The sequence below is a fragment of the Bombina bombina genome, chromosome 1 (genome assembly GCF_027579735.1).
Source record: "Bombina bombina isolate aBomBom1 chromosome 1, aBomBom1.pri, whole genome shotgun sequence".
NCBI classification, from domain to species: domain Eukaryota; kingdom Metazoa; phylum Chordata; class Amphibia; order Anura; family Bombinatoridae; genus Bombina; species Bombina bombina.
Genome location: NC_069499.1, coordinates 986,876,015 through 986,901,947, shown reverse-complemented (window position 1 = coordinate 986,901,947; position 25,933 = coordinate 986,876,015). Strand labels below are relative to the sequence as shown.

At 40.2% G+C, this 25,933-nt stretch overlaps 1 protein-coding gene across 1 annotated transcript in view; it reads left to right on the top strand.

Annotated features, from left to right (window-relative positions):
- The first annotated feature begins 13,911 nt into the window (after window positions 1–13,911).
- EEF1A2 (eukaryotic translation elongation factor 1 alpha 2) overlaps window positions 13,912–25,933 on the top strand; it is a 117,514-nt gene continuing 105,492 nt past the window's right edge. Inside the window, exons 1-2 of the mRNA XM_053709468.1 lie at window positions 13,912–14,326; window positions 22,060–22,241. Of these exons, the coding sequence (XP_053565443.1) occupies window positions 22,098–22,241 (144 nt within the window). The 5' untranslated portion in view covers window positions 13,912–14,326; window positions 22,060–22,097. The remainder of the gene's footprint in view (window positions 14,327–22,059; window positions 22,242–25,933) is intronic.

Genomic DNA, 25,933 nt, shown 5'->3' with positions numbered 1-25,933 from the left:
GCCCTTAAATGGACTTAAACCCAAAACAATTCTTTCATGATTCAGATAGTGGATACCATTTTAAAAAAGTTTCCAATTTACTTCTATTATCAATTTTTTTCATTCTCATGTTATTCTTTGTTGAAGAGATACCTAGGTAGGTAGCGTGCACATGCCTGAAGCACTAAACAATAGGAAATAGCGCTGCCATTTAGTGCCCCTGCTAATGTATAACATTGTTGCAAAACTGCTGCTATATAGTGCTGCAGACACGTGCACACTCTTGAGTTTACATTTCTGCTTTTCCACAAAGGATAACAAGAAAGCTAAGAAAATTTGATAATAGAAGTAAATTAGAAAGTTGTTAAAAATGTTATGTTCTATCTAAATCATGAAAGAAAAAAAATTGCTTTTTATATACCTTTAAAGGGACAGTGTACTGTAAAATTGTTTTGACCTTAATGTGTTTCTAATGACTTGTTATACCAGCTGTAGAATATAAAATGTATGATAAATCAATATTTTAGGGATTATTTTTTATTTGAAATAGCTTGATTTGTTCTTCAAAAACCGCAACCCATCAAAATCGGTTACGCTTGCAGGGAAATCAGATATCTTTAGTTTATCACATTCTGTACACACATATGCTTTCTTAATATTATCTAAATTCAAAGCCATTCCAATGCATTAGAAAACTTTACAATATCCCATTTAAAGCCCTTCACAGTCCTTTTTTTCTTCTTCTAACACTTGAGACCTCATATCTGTAACTGTACTTTTCAATGTTTTTGATGTATTTTGTGCAGTTTATTATTCGAGTGTAACAGTTAACCAGCGCTCTGAAGTCAAGCTAACCTGACGCACATTAAATTCAATTTCGCTTCAGAGAACGCATTTAGTTTCAACTTGTAATAGGCGTGCTAATTCCAATGCATGCAAACACTGCTGATAAACGCCTTATTGTTTGCGTGCAACTGTTAGCAATCCACTCATAATATAGCCCTTAATGGGAGAACGTCTTGTGAAGACTTGGCATACCTGATGTTTTAGTCTGACTGCATGTTGTTCCGGTTCTCCTGAGCACTGCTATCCTGAATGGTGCTGCAACATAATATTCATTTTACAACCGCTCATATTGTGGGACTAAGTAATATTGGGGATGACACCTTCTCTGTATTTCAGAATGCTGCCTTTAGGCATGTACCTCCTGGAGCTTGCACACAGAGCATGGCAAATTCTATTGTTTTTTTTAAAGATTTCAAGAACTGGAAAGACAGGGTACATTAAATGTTTTTTTGCTCTGACCACCTGGCATTATTGGGCCAAATGGTAGTTCTTCTGCATGAAGCTTCATAAAAGGCAAAGCAATAGTTGGCCTTACTGTATTCCAATAGAGTAAATCAAGAGTCTGTTACTAGTTGTCTGGTGCACTCATGTTCCAGCAAATAGTTTCAGTTTGTTGATAGCTCACGTACCTTTATAGTCAAACTCCTTGTTGGATATTGGGGTAGATTGAAAATTAAAACAGGGACTCCAGTGAGTCTATTACTATTGGAATGTTGCTGAGACCATTGCACACACTGTGGTTGGTTTATAGCTCTTCCTACAAGGTGCTATTGTTTTGGACAGCACTTTTTTTCCTTTGACAGTATCTCTTAGTACAGCATATTTGAGTATTCAGACACTCTACCCCTTAATTTCCTTCCCGTGGTCTTGTTCCTATTTGCAAGGGGTTATGTCATGTGGTCATTGTGTCCTTTTTTAATTGCTGGAGTGGCGCATTTAGCAGGTTTGGATTTTTTTGGAGGGTTTGAATTGGCTCTTTGCAGAAGAGTAGGTAGGTTAAACATGAACATATTTCCCAGTCAAAATATTGATTATTTAAAATGATCAAATCATGATTCTGTAAATATCTATAAATAGGGGAAACACCCTTAAATAGATCTGAACCCCCCAAAAATATTTTGTGCTCTGTCTGAAAGATCATTTTTGGGTTTTTATATTTCTTAAATAAATTTGGCACATGGTGATGACGTTGATAGACATTATTTTTTTTTTCATAAAGGGACGGTGTACTCTCTTTTAATGTGTCCCCAATGATCCCTTTTACCTGCGGGAGTGTATACAATTATTAAACACTAACATTTTGTAATTTTAAATAGCTGCTTTTGATTGTTGTCTCCCTATCTGTATTAAAAAATATTTGATACTTAAGTATTGACTATAGAAAAGTTATGTAAACACAATCAGAAGAAATAACACTCCTAGCAGGAGATACAAACTTAAATGTAAATTTTCAATTGCAGCTGATCCCCTAACCTGCAACCACCAAGTTGGGATTAACATCAGCAGTTGAGATAGAGCATTCTCCACAATTTCACCTTCGAAAGACGAACAGCGGTATGGGAGGATTGCCTAATTGTCTATGTATGCCGACAACATTGCTAGGAAGGAATCCTGGCCCTGATTAACACGAGATCCGAAAAAACACAGCTGACGCAACCAACCTTGAACAAAACAATACTGGATAATCACAAAGGACTCTTTCCATGAATCATCTGGTATGACATATGAGCCATAAAAAAGAAGTTGAGGTGAGACCGATAGATTGTTTCGGGACTGCTGTTAAGAATTGTTCAAAATAAGCTCTACAATTGTGATATGAGAGTAATATTGATACAAATATCTCCCGCTGGAAACACTGACAAGGCCTTCTTATTATGTCTATGATAAGGACTGGATCCGTTACAAATACTATAAGATTATGAACTCATATTGAAAATAAAATAAATGGGATACAATTGTATTTACTTTTGTTATTTGAAGTGGGCCCACTCTGTTTTCTTTATATGGTGGTTAATAAATCATAGTGTGTTATTTAAAATGCTTAGGTGTAACTAATTTAATTGATGCAATCTTTCAATATTTAAGTATTCTGTTGCGTTTAGCGGCTGCTCTAGTTAGTTCAAGATAGCATATTATTCTAGTATATACTTTGGTGCTGGAAAGGGGAAACTTCCCTGGTGTTAATTTTAGCCCAGGTTTCTTATATTATTGTTATAATATATTTATATATATATATATATATATATATATATATATATATATATATATATATATATATATATATATATATAAAAATCCCCAATAAAATATAAGCACAGTCTTACAATTTCATGCAGCTGCCAGGGTGCACTTTATCCAAAAATCCAGACTCGCTGGTCTCCATAAAAAAAAATAACTCTTATTTTAAATCATCAGTAAAACGACATAACGTTTCAATGTAGCTTAACACCTTTGTCAAATGTCAGGCAAAAATGAGCTACTCAGAAAACGAAACCCCAAACAAACATACATACCACACTATCACCTGTCTTAAATACCCATTAAGATCCGTTAGCGCTCTCATGCTGTGACGTCATGATGTCATCACGTTGCGTATCAGCATGACGCATCATAACCAATCACTTGGCCCCTCATTACCATGGTAACATATACACGGAAGTGTATTTACCATGTATGCATCGTCTTGAAGGGGAATAGCGTTGCATACTCAGCAACCAAAAAACACATTACATTGGCTATTATATGATAGCAGCAAAACATAACATGGAACACAAATTTTCATCTTGCAATGATTTGTGACCAAAAACAAACAGGATGATCTCTTTTAGTAAATCCTCAATTTATTATTTCAAAAAACAGGAACAAACAATGTCACGTGACATTGTCTGTTCCTGTTTTATGAAATAATAAATTGAGGATTTACTAAAGGTGATCATCCTGTTTGTTTTTGATATTGCTATTGGCAAGTTGGCAGTTACTTGCATTTGGTCTCCTGCCTCTTGGGTTCCTGTGCTGGTTACTACTGTGTGATTGTGAATGATTTGTGACCACTCACCCATAAATCCTTATATGTATCCATTGCTGTCATACCATATAATGCGCTTGCTATAACCCACAAATAAGAGGATGCCAACCAACATGTGTACCAAAAAATACATTACTGTTAAAAAAATATATATATACTACTCAATTATTTGTGATATACAGAGCAATCATAGATAAAGTAACCAAGATGAGTATAGGTTAATGTACCACATATTGATACCCCCTTCATGCCACCTGGAGTATAGGTAGAAACCCGTGGGTACCCACTAGAACGAACATTCATGTGGATCCACTCCGAGTGATTTCTTTCAGTAGTGTGATAAATTAGTCCATTTTGTGTAAAATGGTCTGAAATCAAGGAAGGTATTCAGTCCCCTTGGTACCATTTTGTTTCCATCTGTAACAGCTTTTTGGCCCGATTGCTGCTCCTTGCTGGAGGAGGAACTTGGTCAATCAGCATTGATCTTAGACTTGATATGCCATGATTACATTTGGCGAAGTGGCGTGCCACTGGCTGCTCTGGGCCTCCCGAATTGCACAACGGTGGTTAGCCATCCTGTCTGTGAAGCTTGTTACCATCTTGCCAATATTGACCAATGAGCATGGACAGATTAACATGTATATAACATGTGTGCTTGTGTACGTTAACCCGTGACGGATGGTGTACCGTTTATTGGTGCAAGGATGTTGGAACATCTGGCCTCTCATCATGCAGCTTCCACATGTGAAGTTTCCCTTTTTAGAGGTCTTCAGCCAGATATATATATTTTTTTTAACAGTGATGTATATTATCTAGACAGCGTATTTTTTTGGTATACATGTTGATTGGCATCCTCTTGTTTGTGGGTTATAGCAAGCACATTATATGGTATGACAGCCATGGATACATATAAAAATTTATGGGTGAGTGGTCACAAATCATTGCAAGATGAAAATTTGTATTCCATGTTATGTTTCGCTGCTATCATATAATAGCCAATGTAATGCGGTTTTTGGTTGCTGAGTATGCAACGCTATTCCCCTCCAAGACGATGCATACATGGTAAATACACTTCCGTGTATATGTTACCGTGATAATGAGGGGCCAAGTGATTGGTTATGATGCGTCATGCTGATACGCAACTTGATGACGTGATGACGTCACAGCATCAGAGCGCTAACAGATCTTAATGGGTATTTAAGACAGGTGATGGGGGGTATGTATCTTTGTTTGGGGTTTCGTTTTCTAAGAAGCTCATTTTTGCCTGACATTTGACAAAGGTGTTAAGCTACACCGTAACGCTATGTAGTTTTATTGATGATTTAAAATAAAAGTTATTTTTTATGGAGACCAGCGAGTGCCTTTTTTGATGGGAATATATATATATATATATATATATATATATATATATATATATATATATACATATGTATATATAAATAGATATATACACACTTTTATATATAGATTTTTTTTTCCAATTTGCTTCTATTACTTAAATAATTCATTCTCTTGGTATTCTTTGTTGAAGAAGTAGCAATGCACTACTAGGAACTTGCTGTAACACATTGTGTGAGCCAATAGCATGAGGCATACATGTGCAGCCACCAATCAGCAGCTCCTGAGCCTACCTAGGCATCCTTTTCAACAAAGGATATCAAGAAGAACAAAACAGATTAGATAGAAGTAAATTGGAAAGTTTTCTGAAACCACAAGCTCTGTCTGAATAATGAAAGAAAAACATCCGGGTTTCATGTCCCATTAAGCATTATATTGTAATGTATATGTCTCTTCTTCACATTCAGAACCCTGCATAGTGCGATAAAGAGATTTCAAGCTACATTTTGCCCTGTGACTCATCAGATTGCTCCATATAACCCTACTGTATAACTTGTCCTAAAGCTGCATATATCACTTCAACTTATCAGCTATAAGTTATATACACTCAATGATGCTGACTTTTATATCCAACTCTCTACACTGAGGATAGGAAATTTATCATTTTTGTCAAATCTGGTGCCATAAATATATTCTACTAACCTGCAATGTGATAATTAACAATGGCACTACAAGGGGCAAACTCACAATACAGTATATCAAGTACTTATTTATTATTCCATATTATAGGGGCTTTGCATCAAAAAGCTAATTTGTTGGGTTCTGGGTAAAGAAAAAATCCACTAAAGAATGCTTTCCATGTTTAACATTTAATAAAAGTCATGATTTAATTGCATTTTTTCGGTGTGCTGGAAAACTGGTGTATGGAGCGTATGCGAGGGGAACGTCATAAGGGAGGGGCTGCTGGGGGAGAACAATAGGAGAGTTAGGTGTGCCAGGTGTGGGGGTTGTAGCAGAGATAAGAGGAAAGGACTGCTGGGGCCAAAGAACAGGCATTGGTCAAGAGAATGGACAGGGGAGGGGCAGAGAAAAGGGGATATAAGGAGAGAGACTGCAAGAAGTAGTCACTAACCTTTTTTCTTTGTTTGTTGCAGGTAAGAAGTTGGAAGAATATCTGCAAGGAACCAAAGAATCCCACGGCGATACCTGGATGAAGGTGAGACGGTCTGGAAGACTAGGGCAATCCAGGCACAGAAGAGGATCAAGAGGATGGAGAACGCCAGGAGAGAGCAGCAAGCAGCCCAAGGAGAGGTGATATTCGGCGAAGGCACAGCGGAGGTTGGTTCTCTGGCAGTGGTGCAGCTAAGACACCGGTGGGGAAGATAGGGCAAGTCTCTCTCCTGGGGGTAGTGGCAGTATGACGGATATATTCATGATGAGCCCCACATCCAGCGTAGATGGCATTCCGCAGGGACAGGGGGCGGCAGCAGTGAGCGCATTCCCAGTGAAGACAATAGGGGCGCAGGCGAGCGGCAGCAGGAGGATAGTGGAGCGCATTGCGCAGGCCCAAGCGACCTCACCGTGGCTAGCAGGCACCCCGGTGACGATAGTGTAAGGGGCGGTCACGTGGGTATAGCTGCACATGCGCGCGCATTCAGTGAAGCAAGAGCGGATGCAACTCCATGGGGGCGGCCATCTTGGGAGGAGGAGGCTGGTTTCAGAGGAATGTACGCAGCAGGCGGTAGCGGGTGGAACCGGGACCCACAGAGAGGATGCGCATCACAGCGGGGATACGGGTGGGGAGGATGGGGGGGCAGAGGAGGCTCACGGCGGTCCCGGTGGGCCAAGCAAGGCATTCAGGCAGGGTCAAAATGGGCCAAGGGAATGGACGCAAAGAGTATGGGGAAACTGGGAAAAAGGACCAAGTTGGGAGCAAAGGGCAGGCAGGGGGGCATGGGCAGCGGGGGGGCTATGTGGAACCCAGTAGGATAGATGTCTTTATGAGAGAGGGTGAAGAGGTGCTTAGGCAACAAAAGAGAGCCAGGGGAGTGGGGGAAAATGCAGGAAATAGGAGAGTGATTAGGGACACTGAGGGGAATAGTTATAGGTTAATAGAGGAGGGATTTAGAAGAAGGAGAGGGGAGGGGAAGGGGAGAAGGACACAGGAAGGAGGCAGAGGGAATAGGGGGGGGTTAGTGGGCAAAGGATGGCGGGGCAGGATGAAATAGCAATTGTTAAGGACAACAGGGAAAGGGGAACGGCGCAGGCACCAGGAAATCAAGATATAAGAGCAAATGTTAATACTAATATGTTACCTCCACAGAACAAAGAGAAGGAGGCAGGTCCACTGGAGCAAACACGACAGCAGGAGCCAATGGAAGTACCCAGCAGCAATGAGGGGGAAAATGTTGTGGTAGCAGGAACACCCCAGTTAAGGAGGGAGGAAGCAGGATCGGCAAAGCAGATGGGGGCATCAGGAGTAACAGACGGCGCACAAGGGGCAAAGCAAGGTAAGAAAATATTGTGCTTGAACAGTTATGTATCCGATAGCTCATCGGAATTAGACTCAGAGGACGAGAATATAAAAAGGAAAGGGGAGAATAGGATATTAAAAATAGTGAAAAAAATATATGCGAAACAGGGCAAAGGTACGGGGAAGGGGATAATAATGCAAGAACAGGAGGTAACAGGAGAAGTTTTTAATGGAGATGATGAGGTAACAGGGACCCTGCTAATGCCATTAACAACTCACTTAAAAGCAAAGGTAATTGCGAGGGCTCAGAAAGGGAAATATGTGGACATATTCAAGATAACTAGGGACGCAGCGGCTTTTAAATCCAGGGGGGAAGAGGGTAAAGGAAAGAAGGTTAAGCAAACATTTACAGAGTGGGTAAAAGGGATACTCATATACGCGGAGTGTTTTATATCAGCCAACCCGGGGAAGGTGAAGGGAATGTTAAGGTGCATCCATTTTATTGCGGAGTGTTACACGACATATGGAGGGCTTGCATGGAAGGATTACGACACGGAATTTAGGAAGGGTAACTTGCAATTAGGCGACAAGGGAAGGAGGGATTTTGGTATAAAGATACTGGACCTATACACCAGGGTAATGAGAGTGCAGGATGGGCAAGGTGGTCGGGGCGCAAATTTTAATACTAACAAGAGCGGGAAAGCCGATAATAAGGAATGCTGGGCGCACAACAAAAAAAAATGCGATAGGGGGGAGCATGCAGATTCAAACACATTTGCAGATACTGTAGCGGGACGCACGCGGGGGTAGACTGTAGGAAAAATGGAGGTAATAATGGGTATGGGAGGCAGTCCTTTCGGAGCCAAGGAAACGTGGGGGGGCAAGCTGGGGGGATTGGCGTCAACCCCGCTGAGAATAGATAGGCTGGTTCGCGAGCTGCAGTCATACCCTATCATAGAGGATAGAGATTTATTAATTGAGGGGCTGAGTAACGGATTTACAATACCAGTGAAAGGGGAGGTAATGGGGGCAATAAAAGCTAGGAACCTGAAATCAGCAGCGGAGCTCCCAGGGATACTGAAGGAGAAGCTAGAGAAGGAGGTAGAATGGGGTAGGATGGCAGGCCCATTTGCAGAAAAGCCAATCGCAGATCTGGTCATTTCCCCCTTGGGTGTGGTGCCCAAGAAGGAAGAGGGGAAGTATTGCATGATACATCACTTATCATACCCAAAGGGTAGGTCGGTAAATGATGCTATCGATAAAGTGGAGGCAGCAGTGCAATACCAATCATTTGACAGCACGGTAGAGATGGTAAGGAAAGCAGGGAGGGGGGTCATGATGGCAAAGATAGATATTATATCAGCTTTTCGGCTACTGCCACTGAATCCAGATAGCTTTAAGCTGATGGGGTGCAAATTTGAAGGGCAATTTTATGTGGTTAAATGCTTGCCAATGAGGTGCTCCATATCATGCTCAATTTTTTAGAAGTTTAGCACTTTTCTGCACTGGTTAACGGTAGCAAGGCAAAAGAGGGATTCAATAGTCCACTATCTGGACGATTTCATGGTGGTAGGAGGGGCAGGTACTGACAGGTGCGAGAGCATGAAAGCTGGGCTGATAGGGCTGCTAGAAGAATTGTGGGTCCCAGAGGCAGACAAAAAAATGGAGGGCCCTTGCGCGAGACTAGCATTTTTAGGCATAACAATAGATTCGGAAAAAGGGCAATGTGAGCTACCCTAGGATAAGGTGGAAAAAGCTAGGGCGCTGATAGCATGGATGGCGATGCGAGAAAAGGTAAGATGCAGAAAACTTTGGGGGTATTGAACTTTGCTTGTAAAGTTATCCCAGTAGGGAGGATTTTTAAAAAGGCGTTTGGAGATAGGCACGAAAAGGTGCAAAAAGGCCAGAGCACATGATTAGGGTGACGAAGGAGATGAGGGAGGATTTGAAAATATAGGACCAATTTCTGCAAGAGTTCAACGGGGTGCGCATATGGCAGGAGGTAGCGCCGCGGTGGAATTGGAGCTATACACGGACGCGGCAGGGGGACTGGGTTACGGCCCAAAAAATGGAGGGAAATAGGATGAATTAGAAACCTGGTACTGCTGGAACTATTCCCCATAGTGGTGGCCATGGAGCTATGGGGTGAAAAATTAGCAAATAAGACAATTATATGCTGGTCAGACAATATGGGAGTGGTCGAGGTCATCAATCAGCTATCCGGGTCATCGCTGCCGGTAGTTAGGTACCTAAGGTATTTGGTTCTGAAATGTTTAAAGCATAACATCTGTGTCAGGGCCAAACATATTCCGGTTTTCAGAAATGTAGTTGCTGATGCGCTATCCCGTTTTAAGTGGGAGAAGTTTAGGGCGCTTGCACCCAATACCAGACAGGAAGGTGAATGTTGCCCTATGCTTCTTTGGCAGATTGGCAACGGATAGAAGGGATCGAGGAACTAGTCGAGAAAGCCCTGGCACCAAGTACATGGGCAGTGGAAATATTGGGGACAGTGGTGCAAACATAAGGAGGGGGCAAAAGAAGGGGAGGAGGGAAGATTCCTAGAATGGTTGATGGTGCTACGGAGAGAAGGTGTTAGAAAAGGGCGACTGGGTTCGGTATTAGCGGGGATATCATATTGTGCGCAGCTATACGGGGGAATAGATTGGTCCAAGAAGTTCATAGTGAAGAAGATTGCGAGGGCATGGGGAAGAGATGAGGAAAGGGGAGCAGATAAAAGGGAACCAATAACAGAAGACAGATTACAAAAAATGGCAGGGGCATTGGAGGGGGTTTGTGCAAACCGGGACGAGGCGCTAATCTTCAGAACGGCTTTCATTGTGGCATTTCACGGAGCGATGAGGATAGGGGAGCTGTTACCAAAAAACAGGAAATTAAGAAAAGGGGGGGGTAGAGACAGGGGATATAAGATGTGGGGAGGAAGAAGCACTAATATTTGTGAGACGATCCAAGACAGACAAGGAAGGAAAAGGGGCATGGCTGAATATGGCAGGAACAGGGGGAGCACTGTGCCCGGTGGCCTGTGTCAAAGATTACCTAGGGACACAGAGGGAATGGGGTCACACATTCCTGCGGCATGAGGACGGGTCAGAGGTAACAATTTTTCAGTTTAAGAGTGTGCTACAGAAGGTAGTGAAAAAACTGGGGTGGGGAAGTGCATACTTTGCACCACACTCATTTAGAATAGGGGCAGCGACCGCCACTGCAAGTAGAGGTTGTTCAGAGGAACAGATTAAAAAGCTGGGGAGATGGAAATCCGCAGCGTATAAGTCATACATAAGGATGCAAAAAGAGTAAGGCGAGAGGGGTTTTGGTACTGTTGGTGTGGTGTGGTTTGGAGTGAAACAGGGCGCAAAAAAGCATTGTTTAAATAGTTTCTAACTGTTCAAAATTTTGTTTTATTACAGGCAAAGCATTAAGGGTGTGGATAGTATGACATTCCTACATTTACTGGGCGCAGGCTAGGGCGGCAGCATCGGCGCAAGGATTGCATTTAGGTTTTTCTCACAAGGAAGTTAGCATTAGATGGATAGGCAAAAGAGGTATGATGTGGGATGAGTTACTGCCAACAATACTGCAAGCAAGGCGAAGATGGGGGTGTCCTGACACCCTGATTATACATCTAGGGGGGAATGACATAGCAGCATACCAGCTCAGAGACCTAGAGGAGAAAGTGGCAGGAGGAATGAGATGGTTATAGGTAGCATGGCATCGGTGCAGGTGATATGGTCCAATATAGTGTCAAGGATATACTGGAGGAACTCGTACACGAGCAAAGCAGGATATAGATCAAGGAGAAAAGTGAACCAGGTAGCAGTGAAAGTAATGAGGGAGATAGGGGGCAGAGTGGTAGAGCACCCACTGATAGCGGCAAAAAAGGAGGAACTATTCAGACGGGATGGAGTGCAACTAACGGATGAGGGAAATGACCAACTGCTAGTGGACATCAGAGGGATGTGCCAAGAGTTGGTAAAGGTAAGGAAAGGTCACGGAAGGTGGAAAAATGTTGTCCGAAAGAGGGGCTCTTTTGGTGGCGGTGAAGTTTAGGTCCAGCAGAATGGGGGGTGGGAGGATCCCGCGGCATACTCAGCCCTGAGGGGTGATCCGGTGGTCTATCTAGGGGGAGGGCTATGCCGTGGGTTCTCCCTTCTCCAACTGCCCTGCCAGGGGTGGTAGTTGTGGTCCACCCCCCTAGGCGTGGGTCCCAAAATTCTGGTTTTAATGCAGTGGCATTGTTTGGTGTTTAAAGTTGATTTATGGCTGAATTTTGCAATACAAAGCTTAAAGGTGGCAAAATTCATTTAAGATAATAAATCGTGACCTATCCACATTTTGCCATAACTCCTGTGTCCGTGTGTTTATTTTTAGATAAGATTTAGATAAGTTGAAGTGGGAAATATGGGTGAAGGGGTTATCTGTGTAATGGGTCAAAGGAATGCAGCCTCCTGACCTTAAACTAGTGTATGGAGCGTATGCGAGGGGAACGTCATAAGGGAGGGGCTGCTGGGGAAGAACAATAGGAGAGTTAGGTGTGCCAGGTGTGGGGATTGTAGCAGAGATAAGAGGAAAGGACTGCTGGGGCCAAAGAACAGGTATTGGTCAAGAGAATGGACAGGGGAGGGGCAGAGAAAGGGGATATAAGGAGGGGGACTGCAAGAAGTAGTCACTAAACTTTTTTCTTTGTTTCCCACCCACCCTAGAAGCAGCAGAACACGATGCAATAATCGGAGAGGTCACGTGAAGAGAACAGTAGCAGCACGGCTAAGGGCAGGACGTTGACTAATTGGTTGAGTCGCAGTAAGGCCGTCCGTGCTCCTCAATAAGGGGAAGAACACAACGCAACCGAAGGGCAGCAGGTGACCTGGCGGTCTACGCTGGCTGGAGGATAGAAATATGGCAGCTGTTTTTGTAGTTAGGCGATACAATCGCAACAAGCAGTGAAGTTTGGGTCCGGCACGTGGGCGGGGCAGAATAGGGGGTGGGAGGATCCTGCGGCATACTCAGCCCTGAGGGGTGATCAGGTGGTCTATCTAGGGGGAGGGCTATGCTGTGGGTTCTCCCTTCTCCAACTGCCCTGCCAGGGGGGGGGTAGTTGTGGTCAACCCCCCCTAGGCGTGGGTCCCAAAATTCTGGTTTTAATGCAGTGGCATTGTTTGGTGTTTAAAGTTGATTTATGGCTGAATTTTGCAATACAAAGCTTAAAGGTGGCAAAATTAATTTAAGAAAATAAATTGTGACCTTTCCACATTTTGCCATAACTCCTGTGTCCGTGTGTTTATTTTTAGATAAGATTTAGATAAGTTGAAGTGGGGAATATGGGTGAAGGGGTTATCTGTGTAATGGGTCAAAGGAATGCAGCCTCCTGACCTTATGCATCCTTTAGTGGATTATTTCTTTACCCACAACCCAACAAAATATTGTACCAACCTCACATGTAAGGCAAGTAAGTAGAATCTAGCACGAGGGGCTCTTTTAATAATCAGTAAACCATTTTCCCTCATTTGAAATGGGAAATCCTCCTCTCTTTTCAATGAATCAAGAGGCTGAGTCACTTTAATTGTCTATCCCTAAAATCAGAAAAGTGTTTCGCAGAGTAAGTGGCAAGAGCCTCCTCAACTCCCAGACGGCAATGATAACAACATATTCAGTTAGAAATTCTGAAACAAATATAAAGGGACACGTCTAATATGGATCTAAGGAAATATACAAATATACGTGTTTGTGTGTGTACTTTTTGACTTGTGATACAAACATAAGAATACAAAGCAGCACATATTAATTCTCAATATATCTACACATCATTTACATTGAGTTCTTCAGCTAATGACAAGCATGCCATAGAGTAATAAACATGTAAGTCTGTAAGACTGTATCAGTGTTGTGGATGTTTATCAGAGATCAAGATTGCTATAATTAGTAACTCTCACTGATTAGCTTTAACTACTTTTCACCATCAGTCTATTACTTGCCCCCTGCTAGTGTATACCCTCTAGTTATGCCCAATACCCTAATTGTTTCACACCTCTTCCCATTTTCCTTTGACTTTTTTCCTCTCTCTATCTTCCTCTTTAACCACCTCTCCCCTCTCTTCTCAGTTCCCTCCTTTCACCCCTTTCGATGTCTATCAGTAAAAGCCCTGCATCATCTTTACTCATTTCTTCATCTTACTTCTCCTGAAGCAGCATCTCCCTTCCCTCCTCCCCTAGACCTCTCTTTCTGTCTCCCTCCCTCTCTAGTTTCAGCATCTCTGCTCTGCCACCTTCTGATTCACTGCAGTTTATTCTCTGCCCTTCCACATACACATTCTGCAGCTGCTGCTTCCCACTCTCCATCTTCTGTGCTTAACCGCTTCATTATACCCTTTCTGCTTTACATCCTTTAAATTCAAACACTCCTAATCATCATCTTGTTCTCACATTTCTCTCCCTCCTTTTTTATTCTCTCCCTTCTCTCTATCATTTCTCCCCCTTCTCACCCTTTCACTCCTCCTCTTTCCCCTCCCACATTTTCTCATCCCGGTACCGCATTGCTGTGGTGCAGGGGTGACTGCATTGCGCTGGGGTCGTCAATAGGTGGACCCCCTCCAGGAGAAATAAAACAGCTTGAACGGGAGCCGGCAGCCCCTGCTGTCTGGAGCTCAGCTACAGGTAAGAGTTCCGTGACTTCAGCCTGCAGCCCCTCTGATAGTTCCTCATACCTAACTAAACACCCTATATTTCTACTTATTGCTTTTTGCTACCCCCACATTCCCCTTACTTGCACCACACCTGCTTATTCCTATGTACAGCCCCTCCCATGCTCACATCTGCATCCATATCTTACTATCTGTTATCTTTATAGTCACTCTGCTAGTACTTATTGCCTTACCTGCCTAATACTAACACCAACTGCATCCTTATACTAACAGAAGGCTAGCAGTAGTAGCTCCTGTATAACAGCCATTCCTCTGTTTTAAAAGTTATTTTATGTAGGGCTATAAAGCTTTCCTGTAGAGAAATGCTCTGCTGGTCTGAAGACCAACCCAAAATATCCCTTTACTTGTCTCCTTCTTCTATGCCATAGCTTTCATTTCATTTACTTCTTAGCATCTTGCTTTGCCTCCCTTGATACATTTTAATTTATTCTTGCCCATTCTTTCTTTCCTGATTCCACCTTTAGGTTCAGTTTCTGCCTCTTTCATGCTACCTTGAAACATCCTATTAGAAACTTGTGCTTAAAGATCCTGACAGGTGCCTGCCATCCTCAGCTAGCTGTAGGCACCTCTTGTTGTTTCCAGTAATCTGCAGCTCATCTACATATCTCCTAAAACCATTACAAGTTTTACATCATTTAGTCCCAATGAAATGATCCCAGTGCAGCGTTCCTGACAGTCCTATATCATTCCAATATTTGTCAGTTTTCTATCTCTGCTTTCTCTGTAATCACTATAGTTTACCATTTCTCCCCTCAGTTGTTTATGTTCCCTGTTTATTTATCCCTAGCACACATCATCTCCTTTCTTTAGCCCCCCCCCCCCCCGGTAATTAACCTAGACCTAAGCAATGGGAGTCTGAACAGGGAGTGGTGTTTGAGAAGAGGCACTTATTGCTTTTTACCTGCAGTGGGAATAAAAACTTCATAGAGGGACAGTGGACAGGCAGCTGTATTTGTTGTGCTTGCAATCTGTGGCGTCATGAGAAATGCAGCACAGGCAGAGAGGGAAAGACAGGGGAGGGCAATGAGTTAGATGGCAGACATGGCTGTGGGTAGAGCCATACATTATCATTGTCTTTTATCATGTCCCAAAACAGAAAGGAATATGTTTTTATGTATCACTGTAAACATGCAGACAGTGCTATACAAGTGGAACTCCAGACATAGGGATAGAAATGTATAAAAGAGAGATATTTATGTACATTAAGAGAGTCCCTGTAGTTCTGTACTGAGAGATAGATATGAATATACAGATGTGTACTAAAAGGGTGACATTATCATACCACCTCAAACACCGAGACTTAAATAGCTGAATTCTGATACAAATTTACAGCTGTATAGTGTGAGATAGAGAGGAGTTTGCACCTGTATACTAGAAAACAGACGTGAATATACAGCCATATGCAAGGATGGAGTGGAATAAACACACTATACCGAGAAGACATTCAGGAATACAAAACTAGATAAGAAGAAATGCAAAGGAAATATACCACTACATAGCTAGAAATATACAGATTTGTGTCTAAGGAAAAACTTCTACTGTACAGAGGCATGCAGTTATATACCCAGACATCTATACAGCCAGCACCTAATGCTGAAACTAACAGGGAAAACAAGAGGCAGACACATATAATACGTCCTGCATTTAAGAAGAGTAATATCAATTAAACAGATTATAACACATAAAGAAAGGTTTGTATGTTTTTATTCCTTCCTCTTGTACATTCATCTAACCCTCTGATTTGTAGTCTTCGCCTGTGGTTTAGGGAACATATTTATGGGGCTGTGGTTCACTGATAAACCCTGGGTTATGAGTAAGAGCTTACAGATGCCAGTGTACTCCTAGAGGCAGCAAGAACTACAGGCCTTACCCCTTTAATATGGCAGGGAGGACACTAAATACCAGTGTTAGCAATATGATATTAACCTCTATACCTTTCTTTAATAATTGCATACAATGTAAAGAGTATAAATGTCTATCACCTTACTGGCTAACATAACATTATTTTATATCCCCCGGGTATCTTTGTGTGCGCAGTGGTCAGTCCATTTAGATCAGAACATCCCACCTAAATATTATTCAAATTATAAACTGATCTTTATTTGATATGTGAATAATGTTTATCGTAATCCAGTTTAAACGCAGCTAGGAATCCTACATTACTCTACAACCCAGATAGGCCCCATCTTGTCAAACTTGCCTGACATTCCCTTTTACTGAATGATGTGAGCTTCATCCTTTATTATCACCTTCTTCTGTTTTTATCAACAAGGCTTGTTATAAGATGCATCTTACCCTGTTATTAACACTCCACCTTGTGCAGTAAAACTGATATTAACACAGAGCCCTCAGCATCCACATCTCAACAAGGCCTCCTGTGTTGGTTGAATTCTTCTCCCTGATTCATGTACGCACGTTTCCCTAATATGTCTTATCTTGAGTGCACTACTTGACCTCCTTTATCTTCTACCCCAGCAATATCACTATTATTTCACCAAATTGCATTATCAGGCAGTTCTTAAAGGGACATGAAACCCCCATTTTTTCATGATTCAGGTACAGCAAAACACTTTAAACACCTTTCAATGTATTTCTATTATCAATGTTGCTGTGTTATTTTGGTATCCTTCTTTTATTTAAGGAGAAGCAATGCACTACTGGGAGCTAGCTGGGCATATAAATTGTCATTGGCTTATCAGCAGCTAGCTCTCAGTAGTGCTTTGTTGGTCTTAAGCCTTCCTAGGTATTCTTTTCAACAAAGGATAGCAAAAGAACAAAGCAAATTATATAATAGAAGTAAATTGGAAAGCTGTTTAAAATGGCATGCTCTATGTGAATCATAAAATAAAAAAATTGTGTTTCATATCCCTTTACGAATCCATAACTATCACATAGTAAAAAAATATGCGGCTAGATTACGATGTTTGCGTTATGAACTATGCAGTGCTAACGTGCAGTTTTCTCTCACCGCTCACTTACATAGAGCGCTGGTATTACAGGTTTTTACAAACCCGGCGTTAAAAGGCAAGAAGTGAGCGTAGAGCAAAATTTAGCTCCATACCACACTCCAATACCAGCGCTGCTTAAGTGAGCGGTGAGCTGGTCGTACGTCCTTGTGCACGATTTCCCCATAGGAATCAATGGGGAGAGCCGGCTGAGAAAAAGTCTAACACCTGCAAAAAAGCAGCGTAAAACTCAGTAACGCAGCCCCATTGATTCCTATGGGGAAATAAAAGTTATGTTTACACCTAACATGAACCCCAAGTCTAAACACCCCTATCTTACATTTATTAACCCCTAATCCGCCACCCCCGACATCGCTGACACCTGCATTATATTTATTAACCCCTAATCTGCTGCTCCAGACACCGCCGCCACATACATTATACTTATTAACCCCTAATCTGCTGCCCCCAACATCGCCGACACCTACATTATATTTATTAAACTCTAATCTGTTGCCCCCAATGTCGCTGCCACCTACCTACACTTATTAACCCCTAATCTGCTGCCTCAAAGTTGCCGCCACTATACTAAAGGTATTAACCCCTAAACCTAAGTCTAACCCTAACCCTATCACCCCCTAACTTAAATATGATTTAAATAAATCTAAATTAAATTACTATCATTAACTAAATTATTCCTATTTAAAACTTGATACTTACCTATAAAATAAACCCTAAACTAGCTACAATATAACTAATAGTTACATTGTATCTAACTTAGGGTTTATTTTTATTTTACAGGCAAGTTTGTATTTATTTTAACTAGGTACAATAGTTATTAAATAGTTATTAACTATTTAATAACTACCTAGCTAAAATAAATACAAATTGACCTGTAAAATAAAACCTAAGTTACAATAACACCTAACGCTACACTATAATTAAATAATTTAACTAAATTAAATACAATTACCTAAATTAAATTAAATTAGCTAAAGTACATAAAAACAAAACACTAAATTACAGAAAATAATAAACAAATTATAAGATATTTAACCTAATTACACCTAATCTAATAGCCCTATCAAAATAAAAAAGTCCCCCAAAATAAAAAAAAAACCCTAGCCTAAATGAAACTATAAATAGCCCTTAAAAGGGCCTTTTGTGTTTCATATCCCTTTACGAATCCATAACTATCACATAGTAAAAAAATATGCGGCTAGATTACGATGTTTGCGTTATGAACTATGCAGTGCTAACGTGCAGTTTTCTCTCACCGCTCACTTACATAGAGCGCTGGTATTACAGGTTTTTACAAACCCGGCGTTAAAAGGCAAGAAGTGAGCGTAGAGCAAAATTTAGCTCCATACCACACTCCAATACCAGCGCTGCTTAAGTGAGCGGTGAGCTGGTCGTACGTCCTTGTGCACGATTTCCCCATAGGAATCAATGGGGAGAGCCGGCTGAGAAAAAGTCTAACACCTGCAAAAAAGCAGCGTAAAACTCAGTAACGCAGCCCCATTGATTCCTATGGGGAAATAAAAGTTATGTTTACACCTAACATGAACCCCAAGTCTAAACACCCCTATCTTACATTTATTAACCCCTAATCCGCCACCCCCGACATCGCTGACACCTGCATTATATTTATTAACCCCTAATCTGCTGCTCCAGACACCGCCGCCACATACATTATACTTATTAACCCCTAATCTGCTGCCCCCAACATCGCCGACACCTACATTATATTTATTAAACTCTAATCTGTTGCCCCCAATGTCGCTGCCACCTACCTACACTTATTAACCCCTAATCTGCTGCCTCAAAGTTGCCGCCACTATTCTAAAGGTATTAACCCCTAAACCTAAGTCTAACCCTAACCCTATCACCCCCTAACTTAAATATGATTTAAATAAATCTAAATTAAATTACTATCATTAACTAAATTATTCCTATTTAAAACTTGATACTTACCTATAAAATAAACCCTAAACTAGCTACAATATAACTAATAGTTACATTGTATCTAACTTAGGGTTTATTTTTATTTTACAGGCAAGTTTGTATTTATTTTAACTAGGTACAATAGTTATTAAATAGTTATTAACTATTTAATAACTACCTAGCTAAAATAAATACAAATTGACCTGTAAAATAAAACCTAAGTTACAATAACACCTAACGCTACACTATAATTAAATAATTTAACTAAATTAAATACAATTACCTAAATTAAATTAAATTAGCTAAAGTACATAAAAACAAAACACTAAATTACAGAAAATAATAAACAAATTATAAGATATTTAACCTAATTACACCTAATCTAATAGCCCTATCAAAATAAAAAAGTCCCCCAAAATAAAAAAAAAACCCTAGCCTAAATGAAACTATAAATAGCCCTTAAAAGGGCCTTTTGCGGGGCATTGCCCCAAAGTAATCAGCTCTTTTGCCCGTAAAAAAAATATACAAACAGCCCCCCCAACAGTAAAACCCACCACCCACACAACCAACCCCCCAAATAAAATACTAACTAAAAAAACTTAAGCTCCCCATTGCCCTGAAAAGGGCATTTGGATGGGCATTGCCCTTAAAATGGCAGTTAGCTCTTTTGCAGGCCCAAACCCTAACCTAAAAATAAAACCCACCCAATACACCCTTAAAAAAACCTAACACTAACCCCCAGAAGATCGACTTACTGTTCTGAAGATACGACATCCATCCTCAAGGAAGCGGCAGAAGTCTTCATCCAACCGGGCCAAAGTCCTCAACGAAGCCGGGAGAAGTCTTCATCCAGACGGCATCTTCTATCTTCATCCATCTGACGCTATGGAAGTCCCATAGAAAAAATACTTTATGGAGTTTACATAAGTCGTTTTGTGGTAAGGCCAAAAAAGTGTGCGGTGACCCTAAACCTTCAAGACTCATAATACCAGCGGGCGTAAAAAAGCAGCGTTAGGACCTGTTAACACTGCTTTTTTACCCTAACGCACAATTTGTAATCTAGCCAGAAGTATGTTAACAAAACTATTTGTGACATCATCCTATTACTAATGATATAATATTTTCAAATTTTTCAATGTCTTTATTTCTATACAAATGTTAAATGTTTCATTAGCTTCCCCCCACCTTGGTAGCAAGTTCTCTATCTTAGTCACTTTTGCTGCTGTGAAGAATAATGTTCTAAACTAAATTGAAAATGAATTGTAAGTTATCCTCATAAGTGACCACTTGTAAACGTATGAACTGCAGTTGCCATAAGATACACATAAACTGTATTGATCCTGTATCATATTCCCACATTCATTTTACTGGATATTGTCTTTCTACATACATTGTCTTATTCACTATCAATGTATACATAGTTCTCCTATTTGACCCCAATAATATAAGATCTTTTAACCCTAATATAACAAACAAAAGATATTTATTTGTATACCTTATGTACCCTCTGGTAAAACATTTAAAGGGACATAAAACCCAAAGTTGATTCAGATTTAACATACACTTTAAAACAACTTTACTTTGTACTTCTATTATCAAATTTCCTTAGTTTTCTTGTTATCCTTTATCGAAAAGCAGGAAGGCAAGTCCAGGGGTGTGCACGCGTCTGCAGCACTATATGGCAGCAGTTTTGCAACAATGTTGTACATTAGCAATAGCAGTAGATGGCAGCACTATTTCCTGTCATGTAGTGCGCCAGACGTGCATGCTTCCTATCTAGATATCTTGTCAACAAAGAATAACATGAGAACGAAGCAAATTTGATAATAGAAGTAAATTGGAAACTTTAAAAAAAAAAAAATTATTTGCTCTGTCTGAATCATGAAAGAAAAATGTTGGTTTTCATGTCCCTTTAAGGGAGGTGAACAGATGTGACAGCTTTCATCATATTAGGATGCCTATCTTGCTCCATAATTATTTGATAAGTAAAACGTATGTTTCATTATTTCTTTTATATTTAATTTCATATGACAATAATCATTTGACCTTAGTCTTAGTTAAAGAGAAAGTCTAGTAAAAAATTTAACTTTTCAGATAGGGCATGCAATTTTAAACAACTTTCCAATTTAATTTTATAATCAAACTTGCTTTGTTCTCTTGGTATTCTTTGTTGAAATCTAAACCTAGATAGGCTTGTATGCTAATTTCTAAGCCCTTGAAGGCCGCCTCTTATCTCAGTGCATTTTGTCAGTTTTTCACAGCTAGACAGCGCTAGTTCATGTGTGCCATATAAATACAATTGTGCTCATTCCCGTGGGGTTATTTATCAGTCAGCACTAATTGGCTAAACTGCAAGTCTGTATATGAAATAAGGGGACAGCCTGCAGAGGCTTAGATAAAAGTTACTGTAATTACAGAGGTAAAAAGTATATTAATATAACAGTGTTGGTTATTCAAAACTGGGGAATGGGTTATAATTTGGAATTATCTATCTTTTTAAACAATAAAAATGCAAGAGTAGACTGTCCCTTTAAATTTAAAATAGCCCTCGCTTTAGTAGATGTGGAGTGCAGGTTATAGAGACTAACTCTGTTTGTTAGAAAATCACTTAGATCTCCTAATTCAAGATGAGGATATATTGCTACAAAATTATGATGAGCATGTGCATAGATTAGTTTGACTTGATCTATTTCTGATAAAACCATGCTGATTTTCCAGGTTGCTGGTTTCCTGATTATGGATCTCTTTTGTACAATGATCAGTTATGACTTTTCTCTCTATTTTATCCAACCAATAGACATACTCACCCCAGAGACAGCTTGAAATCTCAAGAGGATGGGGAAAGAGAAGACACACATCAATATTGTTGTAATCGGCCATGTGGACTCTGGCAAATCCACCACCACTGGCCACCTTATCTACAAGTGTGGAGGCATTGACAAGAGGACAATAGAGAAATTTGAGAAGGAAGCAGCTGAGGTGAGATTGGGTGATCAGCTGGTTAACTGGTTTGGGCCACCATCACACTCAGGTATCACAAAGTCTTTCTATCCTGCAGTGAACACAGATGTAAGATTTCCTTTACAGCCTTATACAACCTTCTCATTACTTTACAACACTTTTTCTTACGGCTACCATAGAACCATTAGGACCTCATTTAATCCGTCTAGCAGTTAAACATGGAAGCCTGCATCACCACTCATTATTTAAGTTCACATAGCTTGTGTTCAGTTTCTCATCACCCATCTGGTGCCCTTCTACCTTCACTTTAGTACCCTAACATACTTTATAGCACAATGGTTACTGTCTTACCCATGTATATAGTACCACAAACTTACTTTAGCACTTTTAAAAATAAGAATCTTATATGCAGACACAAACTAACAAGCTATTAAAAATACCTAACCTCCACAAATGTATACCCTGTCTTCTCCCCGCTAATATAAAAATCTACACTACTCGTTCAGTTATATGTCCTACACCACCATGTTAGTATCCACACCTATATAGTAGCAAAATGATAGAACTGCAAACTTACTTTATCTTATTTATACATGAAATGTCACACCTTTTATATACAGGCTCTGTATTGGGATTTAACATATTTTATAGTTGTCCTGTGGTCTATCATAAGATTTGCTGGTCAGTAGATATCATTATGTTGTGTGATTTCTCTATTACCTAATGCCAGAAGCAATACTATGTACTAATGGTAAAATTATTCATTTACATGTTGGAAATTTGCAATTAATAAACAATATTTGCATGAATAAGTTCTATTATGGGTGTGAATGCAACTTGACAATCATGAAGATAAACATAAAATGAGTTCCCAACTCACTAAAGTTTGGGAACTCCTGTTTTCTAGTCCAGGAGTCGCCAACCTTTCGGACCTCAAGGACCACTAAACTCACAATTTTTAATCCCGTGGACCACTATCATGATTTTTTTTAAAAGGTACAAACCTCTATAATGTGTGTGTGTATGTATGTGTGTGTATATATATATATATATATATATATATATATAAACACATACTGTACATAACTAGTATAACCATAGCTAAGTTTACATTATGTATATATTTTTAAGAATTATTTTTTGGAAGTAACTAACTGAATGACAGAATTGAGAGAAAACTTCCAAATGACAGATGAAAGGTGAGTGCCAACTTTTGAGCTGGAAACAGAGAGGCAGAAAGTGGGGAAAAAAGGATTATGTTTAAAAGGACCACAAGACTTTCAAGTTACCTTTCCAGTTTAATTATTCAAAACTACTTATGATCACGGACAGACATTGGAGTAAAAAATTAAATTTATATCAGAAAGCTCTCAATATGGATGTGAGCTAACCACGACTGATGTTACTGGCAATTACTATAATACTGGTGGGATATGGCTGATCTGCTGGATGGCAATTACTGGAATTCAGGTGGAATGGCTTTGTGCGCCATTCCACCTGAATGAAAAATAATTAATATTTAATTTAAAAAAATAAGATGGAAGGGAGGAAGACAAACAGTGATGTAAGTCCATCTGAAGGAATTAGGAAAACTACTACAAAGAGACAGGTAAAGGGAAGAAAATAAATGAAATATGAGAGAATTTTTTTTTTTTTTAAGATTTTCTTTTTTTTTATATATACTTTAATTCCATTATTTCAAGCCAAGACTATACCAACCTCTGCTAGCTTTAGAATGGAAGCATCTTCCTCTGAGCAGTGCCAGGCGGGAGGAGTTAAAAATACAATCTAGTTACGCAAGTTGCACAGTACTATGCAACATGCTTAGGGAGATTGTAATTTAACTCCTCCTCCATCAGTTTTCACTGATGTCCAGCCAGGCACTGTAGGGAGTTGCGGCGCGAAGGGGGTGACACCATCAGAGGAGATTAATTCTTGCTTGATTGTGTCAAGGACCACCGACATCTTCTTGTGGACCACCAGTGGTCCACGGACCACTGGTTGGCGACCGCTGTTCTAGTCCACTATGACTCTAGTAATCAATATCTTCTGGGACAAAATGTTTATCTCTAAGTGCTTATCAGAAGTCTACAGATAATTTGTCTGTTTCTCTACAACCGAATAATATTAGTAATAGTAATAATATGACCTTCATTTAAGATGTGTGAATGGATATTGTACGTTTATTTTCTGCACCGTTGCTATGGACCAAATTAAAAATAAATCTAAGTAAGCCACACAAATAAATTCTACAAAAAGGGACATCTTCATATATTGAACACAAGTAGAAGCAGCATTTTGGTTCCTACATTGTAGATGTACTATACCATTGCTCTAGCCTCCTTTAAGTGGCAGCACAATAATTCTTAAAAGGACACTAAACCCAATTTTTTTCTGTTATGATTAGGATAGAACATGCAATTTTAAGCAACTTTCTAATTTACTACTATTATCAATTTGTGCTTCGTTTTCTTGGTATCCTTATTTGAAAAAGCATGAATAAAAGCTTAGGAGCGGCCCATTTTTGGTTCAGAACCCTGGATGGCGTTTGCTGATTGGTGGCTACATTTAGCCACCAATCAGCAAGCGCTACCCAGGTGCTGAACCTAAAATGGGCTGGCTCCTAAGCTTTCATTCCTGCTTTTCATTGGGTTTAGTATCCCTTTAAACACTCTGCATTAAAACTTTAAGTCCCATAAAGATTTAATTAATTCATTTTTAAATAGTCTTATGCTCATCTTGCACGAAGGGGAAATGAGCATTTACTGTATCAGACATCACTGGAACATATTTGTCCAGTGGTTAATGTTTTTTGGCTAATGCTATTCTGATAAAAAAGAGGTGAACACTTTGGGCTACTAGGACCATTATCAAGTGCAACAAGAATAGTAACAACAAATTAATTGCAAATTTCCAACATGTTTCCAAATTGCAATTTCATACCACTCCAAGGCCTCTAGTTAACAATGTCTGTCGGACCTGTTCCGAAAGTGCGGATCAGGTCCGCCAGACCTTGCTGAATATGGAGAGCAATACGCTCGCCGTATTCAGCATTGCACCAGCAGCTCACAAGAGCTGCTGGCGCAACGCCGCCCCCTGCAGGCTCGCGGCCAATCGGCCGCCAGCAGGGGGTTGTCAATCAACCCAATTGTACTCGATCAGGTTGATTTCCGGCGATGTCTGTCCGCCTGCTCAGAGCAGGCGGACAGGTTATGGAGCAGCGGTCTTTGTGACCGCTACTTCATAACTGCTGTTTCTGGCGAGTCTGCAGGCTCGCCAGAAACACAGGGCATCAAGCTCCATTCGGAGCTTGATACATAAGCCCCAAAGTCCCAAACCTATAACCAGTCACTTAGAAAATCATCTGAATTGTGCTGACAGATAACCTAATAATTGAGACTTTTCATTGGAGGAACAGATCATAAAGTCAGACGCCACATTATCCCTGGCAACTAATTAAATTCTAGTTATCCACAGAGTTCCTGGTAGCCATATCAGTGTTCATTTAATACATTAGTGAACAACCAGTAGGGCTGTGGATATGTATTTTGAGGCCCATAAACACAATTTAGCTGCAGTAAAATACTGGCAAAAAAATATTTATTTGAGGCATTCTTCCTGATGACATGGTGATTTAAATGTTTACTTTGGTCACATAACATTTATATCTAAACTTTATATGTTTGCACTTCTCTATAAGTGACTGTCTT